At 38.5% G+C, this 13,224-nt stretch overlaps 1 protein-coding gene across 1 annotated transcript in view; it reads right to left on the reverse strand.

The window, feature by feature from the left end:
* Window positions 1–13,224, reverse strand: part of JMY (junction mediating and regulatory protein, p53 cofactor) — a 75,047-nt gene that overhangs the window by 43,844 nt on the left and 17,979 nt on the right. Inside the window, exon 2 of the mRNA XM_075488439.1 lies at window positions 9,117–9,290. Within this exon, the coding sequence (XP_075344554.1) occupies window positions 9,117–9,290 (174 nt within the window). The remainder of the gene's footprint in view (window positions 1–9,116; window positions 9,291–13,224) is intronic.

Consider the following 13,224-nt stretch of genomic DNA (forward strand, 5'->3'; position numbering starts at 1 on the left):
ATGCCACAGCTTTGTAGTCAGCAACCTCATATCAAGAGTTCAGTTTCCTCACTGATTCAGACTACCAGCCTGCCCTCCATCAGATCGCCTGTTTAGAGCATTATTTTTTCAGAAAGCCCATAAAATCCTGATTTTAACTCAGCAAAATGTTTTACTATGAGTTCATATAATAAATCTAGAGGATTTATAGTTCAGAATGTAAACAGAGACTGGCATATAACCCTTCTGAAACAGACTTTGAGACTATAAGGACTATCACGGCATAATTCAGCATATTACAGCAGTTTCTCAAGCAAGAAAGCAATATTTTCAACAAAGTTTATGACCTTTATTTGCAAATCCAGCCATTTTGCATAAACTTAGATTACCGTTTCTTCCCTGCTCTACAGGTTTTTCAAAAGCCAAGTTATTTAACTATGATTTCTGATGATGTGAGGACACATCTTCAACTACAGATATACTAAAAGTAACTTAAGAACTTTGAAGTGTTTGAAGTGTTTCAATTTCTCCACTAACTACCTTAGCTTTTTTACCAGACATGTTTCATCAACTTCTTGTCAGCAAGTCACTAGTCTATAACTACTGGAGGGTGTGGTTCACAAAGAGAGGAATGAAATTGAGCTGATTGCCATGCAAGTAATCATATGTTCTAATCAGTGCTGCTGTAGTGTCCTCCAATGTGCCTTGTGTAGCTTTGCATTCCTGTTTTTCACTGCAAGACCACCATCTGCTCAAAAATATATGAGGCTTAAAAAAAATAAAAATGCACAGTTCAAAAAGCAGCTCACTAAGACATCAGTTATTCAAGAGCCAATGATAAAAACACGGATTTAGTAATACAGAACTCATCCATTTAATGTATGGGAGCAACACTACAAATTAAGAGTATGAACCATTGACATCCACCCCCTTCCCCAAAACATCTTCAGTTGACTGTGAGACTTTTTTAAAAGCATCCTCTCTTTAAGTATTTTTTTAAGTAATTCTCTCTATTTTGCTAGCTATCCTCATCATTAAACTTATCTTCTCCTTTGAACTTGTTTCATACTTTAAGAAAATATTTTTTAAACCAAAAGTTAAAATGTTCAATGCAACATAATTTATTTCTAAGTATCTCATTTTACACAAATCAAAGTAAAATTAGTTATAAGGTTCACTACTGCAATTCACCATCAAGTATTAAACCCACAAATAAATCTGCATACAGTTGAGCCAGCGTTATATTTCCACCTATACCAGTATCTGCTTAAAGGAGCTTGAAAGGGAAGCACAACATAAACTAATAAAGCATTCTACAATTTAGAAAAAACTGAGTTTGATGAATTATCAAGCTATATGCTGCTCTAATCTCTTATTTCCAGTGCTAGACCTCAACATTAGTGTATTTAAAGTCCCTAAAAACCCCTCACATTCAAGTGAATTAACATGTCAGTGAAAATAATGAATATGTACGCAATGAAACTAAGAGTGCTTTTAAATATATTTAATATATAATTACATTTAATGTCCCCATCTCCTGGAGATGAATTGAGAGGTAATGATGACTCTAGGCTCTCACCTGTATCAAGATATTATTATCAGTTGTCAGTTAAGCAAATCCAGTCCAACTCAGACCTTCAAGAATGCATGTGTCAGTTTTGGACGTTAAAAAAAAAGGCAAAAAAAAAAAAAGCATGAAAAAAGAAAGCCTCCCACTGATTTCACCTGGGGTTTGATTAAACACAGTGCCTACTCAACATGACTGCGAAGTACTGTCCACAGTTAGAAGACTATAAAAATTCCAAGTAGCAAGGTAGTTTCTTTCTCTCTATGAAGGCCAGTGAACACAACTGTACATACATAAAAGGCTTTGGGGTTTGCCCATGAAGTTATTCTTTTGAAAGATTTTTTTTTTAAATAATCAGATTTGGTATCCTGTATCAAAGAACACTTTATATCTTAAGTCTTCAAGGGCTTAAAGCTTAATCACATTAACCTGTCAGTAAGTTCTATAGCCAAATATCAACTACTAACTGGTTCCTCCCCTCCATACTTTCAGAAGACAACTGTGCTATATAGAGAGGATCTGACAAAATTAAGATTTAACTATCTGAAATCAAAGGCACCAGAGCACATGTATCTACTCTGCTTCTTCCAAATTTTGGGAGGTGTATTTCACCTTCAGGTTTCCAGCTACTGATGCCTACTACTTCCCACTTTTCTGCTATGGCAATATGTATTCTTAACGTACAAAAAATCTGAGAAATTTTCACAGGGAAATGATCTATTTTGATAAATGAAAAATTTGTGAGTATAAATGTGAAACATTTTTAGGATCAGAAATATTACAGCTTTTTTTAGTTCATTAGAAGTCTGCAAATTTCTAGCAAAAAGAGCATCTTAAAATGCATTTAGAATTTGAAATTAATGCTAGATAAAATAATCTATAAATATTGTTTGCCCTGTGGTTTTAAGTTCATACTCATCTTTCAGATTTTTGGAAAAATATACAGATAGCCCAAAATATATAACACAGCATTTGAATATCAAGCTTCACTTGCCTGATGCCTATGTTACATCTAAGAGTCTGAAATCAGAAGAAATGGACCAGTAACCACAACAGTGAAATTAACAGGCTAAAACTCACTGGTTGAATGTCTTTACATAGTATTCCATCTAAGCCAGCAACAGTCCAGAAAGAATCAAACTTAAAAATGCCTATACAAACTCAGCACAGCTTTTATGTGTATATAAATTATAATACTGTCTTCAATTCCTTTATTACACCTTCTCCAGCATTCAGTGAACATAATTATAGTTCTGACTCTTTGGCTGGCTTATTAATATAACTTTTCACACCTACCTTACAAAATATGGTTATACTAGACATACAGAATATGTCTAGTAAGTATATCTTACATTTTAATCTTGATATGAGTACAGACTTGATTCTTTGATGAGCATTTCTTAATTTGATAATACCATTCATTACAAATTGGCTTTTATTTGTGTGTCCCCCATAAAGGCCTTGTGGCAAGCAGGATTATTCCCATATCATATACATTAAAAAATGTAAGTCCCAAACAGTGCTGTGTTTGCAGTGTCCCATTTTGTCAAGAATGCATGGTATCTGGTAAGCATTTTGCCATGCTAGAGGGAGGTCCCCATGGATTTGAGCAGCACTTACAAATATTAAGCATCTCTACAAACAAAACTAGGTTTCTGAAGCTGGGAGCCCAAAAAATGAGAACATACCACTACTGAATGCATTGTTCCAGGGTCAGATGACTAGTCCATAATTAAATAGAAATTTTGGCAGAAATCAATTTTCCAGAGTGACATTTAATTTCATAATAAGCCATCCTTTCCTCCTTCCATAATCTTCTACCTTTTTCATTATGTTTTCCAAATTCAGCAATATTTAAGTACTTCACAATACAGCTCTGATTCCTCACCCATATTAAATGATCCATCCTTCACACTAAATGAGGCAAAATATACCTGAAAAACTAGCATACAATTAAGTTAAAATATAAAAACAAACAAACAGAAATATTTCTATCATGGCTATTATGGACAACATGTATCTGCATTTTCAAGCTTCTAAATGTTTTAACTTTGTTACGAACTTTTGTTCTGGGTTGTTTTGTTTGGTTTTTTTTTTTTCCCCCCAAAAAAGGAATCTGCAGAGAATACAGCTGTCCTACTCTAATAAGCCTCCGCTGAGCAGACAGAATTTTGTGTTTGGTTCTCCCTTCCCTCCTGTACGCTTGTCTCTTGCTAAAAGTTTCACAGCAACAGCACACCCATGATGTATCTTCCAATTTTTATGTCTTGCTCCAAAAGGAGAAGACACTATACACTATTCTCAAAGATTATAGGGAAACCAATAAAATTCCTCCTAAACTCATTCTGAAAACTGACAAAATATTAAAATACTTATTAAAAACCCCAAATTCTTAAAAACTAAACTAAAATAACTTTCCCACAAATCAAAGACAGATACCTAATAGAGAAAAGGTCTAAAAATGTTAAAGTAATTACAGAAGGCAAATGAGATCTTGACTAAATACTGATATTTGTAATCAAGCTTAATTATGCTTGTAACTTATTTTTTCATTTTAGTAACACATTCTGCAGGTTCTTCCTTCCTTACCCTGCCCTACATCCAAACTTTATCTTTCTCCTTGTCATTTTTCATACGTAAACAGTATTGTATGTTCACAGCTCCCATTTCACTGAGGTAGTAAGCATCAGAAATACTTCCGTTATGCACAAAAATGAAGCTAACCCCAGCCATAAGGGTTTATAGAAACCTAAGGATCTTTATTCCATTATTAAGCCTGCCAGAAAAACATATGCAGCAAGTTAACACAAACCATTTCATGCACAAGTTCTATTTATAAAGCAATTCTTCTACCCTAGCTACCCAGCGTAATATATATTTTGTCATCATAGATACAAGTACTGCTTTCTCTCAAACAATGAAATGAAAAACAAGAGATGGCATCTTTCTCTACCACATAATACAGATGACCAAGTTTTATAACTCAGAAATTGCCAAGTTAGGAAGAGAACTTAATGTGCATTAGATGCAAGTATGTACGACTGAAATAATCAAGCACAGAACATGCCTCTGAAGTTTACTGTTGTGGTTTAACCCCTGCCAACAACTAAGCACCACCCAGCCACTCGCTCACTCCCCCCCAGTGGGATGGGGGAGAGAATCGGAAGAGTTAAAAGTGAGAAAACTTGTCAGTTGAGATAAAGACAGTTTAATAGGGAAAGCAAAAGCCGCGCACGCAAGCAAAACAAAACAAGAAATTCCTTCACTACTTCCCATGGGCAGGCAGGTGTTCAGCCATCTCCAGGAAAGCAGGGCTCCATCACATGTAATGGTTACTTGGGAAGACAAACGCCATCACTCCAAACGTCCCCTCTTCCTTCTTCTTCCCCCAGCTTTATATGCTGAGCATGACGCCATATGGTATGGAATATCCCTTTGCTCAGCTGGGGTCAGCTGTCCCGGCTGTGTCCCCTCCCAACTCCTTGTGCACCCCCAGCCTCCTTGCTGGTGGGGTGGTGTGAGAAGCAGAAGAGGCCTTGACTCTGTGTAAGCACTGCTCAGCAATAGCGAAAACATCCCTGTATTATCAACAGTTTTCAGCACAAATCCAAAATGTAGCCCCATACTAACTACTATGAAGAAAATTAACTCTATCCCAGCCAAAACCAGCAGGTTTCAGCAAAAATAGAAAATGAGGTATTTTAAAACTGGAATTCAAGAGATCACTGACGTTAAAAAAACAAAACAAAACAAAAAAAACCCAACAAAACAAAACACAACACTTAATTCATATTCCCTACTCAATATGATATTTATCTTTTCTTGTTTGACAAAAGAACAACAACAAAAAAAAAATCATCTTTTCCTCTGCTACAAATTCAAATAAAATGGGAACTATTTTATCATGCTGTCCTGGTTTCAGTTGAGATAGAGTTAATTTTCTTTATAGTGGCTGGTATGGGGCTATGTTTTGGATTTGTGCTGAAGACAGTGTTGATAATACAGAGATGTTTTAGTTGTTGCTGTACTAGTCAAGGACTTTTCAGCTTCCCGTGCTCTGCCAGGTGCAGAAGAAGCTGGGAGGGGACACAGCTAGGATAGTTGATCCAAACTGACTAAAGGGCTATTCCATACCATATGACATATGTTCAGTATATAAAGCTGGGGAAGAAGAAGGAAGGGGGGACGTTCGGAGTGATGGCGTTTGTCTTCCCAAGTAACCATTACGTGTGATGGAGCCCTGCTTTCCTGGAGATGGCTGAACATCTGCCTGCCCATGGGAAGGAGTGAATGAATTCCTTGCTTTGCTTTGCTTGCGTGCGCGGCTTTTGCTTTCCCTATTAAACTGTCTTTATCTCAACCCCTGAGTTTTCTTACTTTTGTTCTTCCGATTCTCTCCCCCATCCCACCGAGGGGGAGTGAGCAAGCGGCTGTGTGGTGCTTAGTTGCCGGCTGGGGCTAAACCACGACAGTCCTTTTTGGCGCCCAACGTGGGGCACAAAGGGTTTGAGATAATGACAGATTTGACTGGAATGTGCCAGATAGAATTTATAGCTGTTATTGCTGTTTAGCTATTAATCAGCAGGCTTCTGTGCTTGCCATAGGCTTGCTTGCCTTACTGTACCTTAGAGTCTAGGGCTCGTTAGTGGCTGCTTTTTGCTTTCACTGCTTGCCGTGCTGCTGTACTGCTTATCACCTTACTCTGCTGTGCCTGGGAACATTTTGATAACAGCAATGGCCTTGCGTCTGGGCTGGCAGATGGCCAGGGCATTGCTGCTGTTTCTGTGCTGCTGTACTGGACAGGCTGGAACTCCGCTGTGAACTCGAGTTGAAGGGACTGTGACCTGTGGATGAATCCACATGGGAGCGGGACACCCCAAAGCGTCTGTGCCCATGGATTAGCCCATGCCAGAGCAGGTATATCTTGAAACGTCTGTGGCCATGGTTATGTCTGTGCCACAGCAGGTATACCTCTGAAGGGATTGTGGCCCAAGGATAAGTCCATGCTGGATAAGGTGCACCTCGAAGCATCTGTGGCTGTGGATAAAGTCCATGCTGCAGCAGGTATACCTCGAAGCATCTGTGGCTGTGGATAAAGTCCATGCTGCAGCAGGTACACCTTGAAGCATCAGTGGCTGTGCGTGAGGCCATGTTGAAGCAAGTTTACTTCTGAAGGTACTGCATTCTGTGGATAAGTCCAAGCTGGAGCAGGGGCAAGGGGAGGACTTCATTGCAATGTTAAACCTGATGGTCTGTCCAAAGGGACCAGGGGTGGAGATTGTAATGGAAATACCTTTAAATTGTTCTATCCTGGGATTTGAGTTGCATATTGTGGGAATTACTATAGCAGGAACCCCTTGTTGCTAGCCAGGCCAGGAGCAAGGGGAGGAGTTCATTGCAATGTTAAACCCTATATCCTGGTCCAAAAGGACCAGGGGTGGACATTGTAATAGATATACCTTTAAATTGTTGTAACCCACGATTTGAGTTGCATGTTATAGGAATTACTACAGCTGGAACCACCTGAACAAATGGAGGAGAAGCCTTACAAGAAGCAGAGCAAGTGCAGCAGTGACCTGACCTGAGCTGGCTTTGGTGCCCAATAACTCCAAGCAACGCACCACCTCTCCTGTCCTGAGTAACAAACATAAGAGATGAAGCCCAAAGTCATGGACTAAATGAACTCAGTGGACATTTTGTGGACATTTATGGACATTTTACAGATATTTTGTAGAGGTGGTCCATAGGCTAAGGGAATGACGTGTGTGTATTATATCAAAGGATGGGAAGGGTGATGGTGGGTAATGAGAATGTATTGGATAGTGTGAGACCTGAGCATGACGTAAATGGTATGGAATAAGGGGTGGATACTGTCCTGGTTTCAGTTGAGATAGAGTTAATTTTCTTTATAGTGGCTGGTATGGGGCTATGTTTTGGATTTGTGCTGAAGACAGTGTTGATAATACAGAGATGTTTTAGTTGTTGCTGTACTAGTCAAGGACTTTTCAGCTTCCCATGCTCTGCCAGGTGCAGAAGAAGCTGGGAGGGGACACAGCCAGGATAGTTGATCCAAACTGACCAAAGGGCTATTCCATACCACATGACATCATGCTCAGTATATAAAGCTGGGGAAGAAGAAGGAAGGGGGGACGTTCGGAGTGATGGCGTTTGTCTTCCCAAGTAACCATTACGCGTGATGGAGCCCTGCTTTCCTGGAGATGGCTGAACACCTGCCTGCCCATGGGAAGGAGTGAATGAATTCCTTGCTTTGCTTTGCTTGCGTGCGCGGCTTTTGCTTTCCCTATTAAACTGTCTTTATCTCAACCCTCAAGTTTTCTTACTTTTGTTCTTCCGATTCTCTCCCCCATCCCACCGAGGGGGAGTGAGCAAGCGGCTGCGTGGTGCTTAGTTGCTGGCTGGGGCTAAACCACGACACATGCTTTGAAGAAGCCTTTTTATTAAATGTAGTGTTCATAATCTTCAACCGTATAATACATCTGAAAAAAATATTCATCCCAGTTCTCTATGCAGCAACATTTATCATTCAGGGGGAAAAAAAAAAGCACTTTTCGTTCAAATATCATCACATTATCTCACTGAGTTAGTTTCAGATTGCTGAACTTTCTGAAAAATTACTTTATGGACACAGCAATAGCTCAAAATAAAACTAGTTTTGGAATCGTAAATTCTCTTGCCAGCCTCCCTCATTCTATAATCAAAACCAGAGAAAAACACAGTATTTTTAAATTGAAACCAGTAAAAACAATGTTGGCTAATTGAACAAGGTGCCAAGCTGAGATAAATTCACATTTGCAATACAGTTTAAATGAAACAAACACATTTTAGCTGCTATGTTACAACACATATACTAGAAGAATCAGAAGGTTAGTGTCTTAATGATCTGCGTAGGAACTAATGATTTTATCAAAAGTACTTCTGACATGCAATAAAGATGACATTTGTTATTTTGGGCTAAGTATTTAAAATTAGAATTATTTTTAAATAAAACAAACATATGCATCATGGAAGTTTTACCAAAATGTAGTATTCTTCTACTGGCTATACCTTTTTAGCTCTTAGGAAAATTTACTGCTAGTGTTACAACAAATTATACACTTCTAATACACTTCCATGTTTAAGTGTTTCACCACATTACATGAGAAGCTACTGACTTCTCACGGTTTATCAGATTATCTCAGAAAACTAAAATGAAAAGTAACTTCCTGCATAGTCTTTTAAAAGAATTAACAATAGCATAGATACTGTATATATGTCTCATTCTGTTTTATATATTAGTCAGTACTTCCAGTAATCACGAAATTCTAAGTTTCACCTATTAAATTCAGCAATGAATTTGAACAGTCAAACAAGTGATCGTTAGCTACATATGTCAGAGACGTTCTCACTCTTCAAAAGCACTCCTCTGAGTGGAAGAACCAGAAAAATAGGGTCAACCTCTAGCGGAGAAACCATCACTGCATATACTGCATAATAAAAGTAACAAATAGTAAATAGTAACTAAAAAGCATGATTCCCCCATTAATAAAAAGTTCAGTTACCTTTACCATACCTTTATCTGCTGTCTTCTAAGCATCGCAAGTTCCCTCATATCTCGGAATGGCTGTAGTAAGTACTGGTAGAGCTCCGTGGTAGCTTCTGCAAGGTTACTGTAGGCTTCATCTTCCATTTGATACAGCTCAAGCAGCTCTACCATGCTTTCCGTGTTCTTATGTTTTTCCAGAAGCTGCAGAAAAAGTGCCAATTTTAGTGAACGTGTTCAAACATTCCTGCTAAAAGTGACAGTCATTGAAAAAAACATTTTTTAATCTATTCTCTTGTATTATCTTCCCTCTCCCACAAAATCATCACTCAGACAAAAAAACAAAAATCCTTACTCCCCACCCACATCTTGAATTTAGCCAGTCAAGTATGAGCATATCTCTGATAACCTTAACTCAAAATGTGCAGCACTCCTATTGATTTTTTCTTTCAAAAAATCTCTGGAAGGTAATGAATATGAGCACAAAGACAGCACAAAAAGCAACTTAGTACAAGAATCTATAACGTAGTAATCAGATATGCTACTTCACACATTTCCCACTTTCAGGTGTCAGGGGGGGAAGGACTGACAGGAAAGGAGACAAAAGAGAAGTCACATTTTGATCTTTCTAAGTTTTTTGGTGTTTGGGGGATTTTTTGCCTGTCTGGACTTTGGACCCACACAGCCCCTTTTTGTCAGTGTAGCTCCAGACACAGACAAGAATCTATATGAAACAAAACAGTGATCTGCATTTCTGGTAATTTTGCCTTCCAGTTTATGATTTTAGCCTAGACAGTTTAGGCATGAAATTTCAAATGCATGAAGTTTCCATTAGATTTTTTTAAAAAAGGAAATTATCTAAGTATTATAAGCTTTAAAAAAATAGTTAAAATAATTTGTTTTAATTCATATAAGGAAACACAACACCAAAGTCTGTCCATTCCTTCCTTTAGTTCTTATGAAGCCGAAAATTCATCTGTTTGTACAAATTTGCTACAATGTATGTTTTAAATTTATATGCTTGTTTTGCATCTATGTTGGGCATTTGCCTAGGCAGACCTCACATGCTGCTGGAAATCTTTTACCATTTCTAAAAAAATATGCAACTATTTAACAAAAACTCATCTCATACAGACATGTGGAGTACTTGATGTATTTACAAAGACAAGACTATCTGAAATTAATTCCCCTAATGTAATTTTCAAAGTCAAAGTCTCTTGTCCTTTATATTATCATCTCAAAAGCATATATTCACAGTCCAAGTTTATTTCAACTTAACATAGGTTAGGAACACTATGGAATAAGCACATCATATCTCCTATCTGTTCATTCAAGCTGGATGCCAAGCCAACATGAAATATTCGCAGTATACTCAACTGCATCAAGTATTATAACTGGAAGAAAAATAGAGGGAACTGCAGATTAGAAACTGAAGCTTTGGTCAACAGTCCTTCGGTGCCTGGTTCATTTATACCCCAGGACAGTCAAGAGAAGTCTTGATTACCATACTATCTACTCAGTTTGCTCCATTACATTTATATTACTATGCTGTGTTTCAGTTACCTGACCAGATAAGAAAAATTTTCTCTTTCTTCATAACGTAAAGTTTGCTTCTGAAGATCCTCCTAATCCCACCTTGGCTTCCTTTGAAGCACTAAAGATTGGACAAGATTACAGAGAGGATGCAGAGCAGAATGGAGAGAGGCTCGCAGTAGCTTTATTTACATGTTCAGCATTAAAATGATGGTCAGATGAGAAGCCAGAAAGAGCTTTCCCTCAGCCAGGCTTAGCAGAGATGAAAGATCTGGGAGAGATGGTGTAGAACAGATGTGACATTCCTCAGCAGCATAAGGCAATTTGTTGTATTACCTAAACAATTTCACCTAGAAAATTGTTCCTATGCAATGTCACTTGCTATGCCCTTCTGCTCTCTTCCAGCAGCATGTAATATTTTGTGGCACTTGAGTTCTCAGTGAGAGTACTGAGTAGTGGTTTGTGGCTTGCAGTCTGTAAAATTGACATTTTATGAACTTTCAGAGTTAAACACACGTAACCTAACCTGCAGTTATAGCCACAGAAGTCATCCCAAGGTTGCTCTTGGGTTTGAGTACCAAGTCCCTAAGGATTTCATCCATTAGCTGTTTTAACCATCTAGTCTATAAAGCCACCTTCTTCCTTGGCTCCTCTTGCTTGTTGCTAGTGCCTAAAAACAGAGCTGCCAAACTCAAGCCTTCTCCTACTTCCCCCTGGCACTATCAGAAAACCCTCTTGCAGTCCCAAAGCTGTAATTATCCCTCTGTCAAGGTACTGAAAAATGAAACCTTTCTTCTCAAGCTACCCATTGCAAGAAGAGTTTCTATTATTAGCAGTAACTCTACAACACACTGTAATGTTAATTTGCTTTTAGTTGCTTAGGCTATTAGTATCTGCTTATTAAATAAATTTACACATTTGTTCCATTGTGAAACCCTACTATTCTACTAGGATACAAATCCTAGAGGGCAACAAAAAATTACAAAAATTAGAGAAAACTTATCACCATTTACAGGAGAATCTTAAGTAATCTCATTCTAGGAACAGAACAATGCAATGCAGGTTTTTTTTTCCTTTACAGACCATTCTTAAGGCCTATTTAATAGCTCTGGTATTCTGGAAGACAGTCACAACTTTGCAGAAGTTGGAGTGAAAGTGTCAGGAAATGAAGGACCATTTCAATTCTATGACCATCAGTATAGTACAAACGCACCTTAAGGAGACTAAAAGCAAGTATCTACTTATAATTAGTTGGTTGTTCAGTGAAAATCATGTCCATCACTGGGAACGGTATGGATAAAGTAATGAATTACCATTACATTCCTGCACATACAGAAGATAAGTAAATGGGCATCGTTTCAAGGTCTTGTCCATGTCCAGTTCTATTTGGTCTGCTGCTGGGGTTACCCCAATCCTGAACCTAATCCTCAGCTCCTTCAGAAAAACCAAACCCTCAATAAAAAAATACAAGTGAGGGCACGTTATTCATACAGAATATATATATTCTTAAATTATTAACACAAGGTAAGCAACCATTCTTCCTTCCTAAGGCAATGATGCACACAGAGTCCATTTCCTGTGCCTAATGAAGACCTTTCTGAATGAAAATGGTGACGAAATTTCATTTAAACTACAGTTGCCAGAAAAGACATAACAAAACATGAAAACTGATTTGGAAACCAAAAAGTATCACCTTATTAGGTGTGGAGCAAAGACCAAAGAGCTATTGAATAGGGATATTCTTCAAAACAGGTAGGAAAGTTACAAACCTGCGAGCACTGGTTACATATAGCCTTATTACACCCATCCATCTATTAACATGTTCTTCTACAGGCTCATTCAGACAGCATTATGGGGAAAAACTTCCAAACATTAACCTTTTCTACAAAGGTTGTAAACCAGCTCAAAAGCACAATTGAAATTATTTTGTCCTGTCAGATCAACACCGTAAAATTGCTGTCTCAAATTTCACTTGGGTTAAAAGTTACATGAGAGAAAGAAGAAACCAACGTGGGAAAAAAATCCAGTTTTGAAAAACACCACAGAGAAATCATGATGTACATTTGAAATTATAGTTATGATATGTGCCCAGGTGGCCAAGAAGGCCAATAGCATCCTGGCTTGTATCAGAGATAGCGTGGCCAGCAGGACTAGGGAAGTGATCGTCCCCCTGCACTCGGCACTGGTGAGGCCGCACCTCAAATACTGTGTTCAGTTTTGGGCCCCTCACTACAAGAGAGACATTGAGGTGCTGGAGCGTGTCCAGAGAATGGCAACGAAGCTGGTGAAGGGTCTGGAGCATAAGTCTGATGAGGAGCGGCTGAGGGAACTGGGGTTGTTTAGTCTGGAGAAAAGGAGGCTCAGGGGAAACCTTATCACGCTCTACCACTACCTGAAAGGAGGGTGTAGTGAGGTGGGGGTCGGCCTCTTCTCCCAAATAACAAGCCATAGGACCAGAGGAAATGGCCTTAGGCTGCGCCAGGGGAGGTTTAGATTGGATATTAGGAAATATTTCTTCACCAAAAGGGTTGTCAAACATTGGAACAGGCTGCCCAGGGAAGTGGTTGAGTAACCGCCTCTGGAGGTATTTAAAAGACGTGTTGAT

Source organism: Mycteria americana, chromosome Z, assembly GCF_035582795.1.
Source record: "Mycteria americana isolate JAX WOST 10 ecotype Jacksonville Zoo and Gardens chromosome Z, USCA_MyAme_1.0, whole genome shotgun sequence".
NCBI classification, from domain to species: Eukaryota; Metazoa; Chordata; class Aves; order Ciconiiformes; family Ciconiidae; genus Mycteria; species Mycteria americana.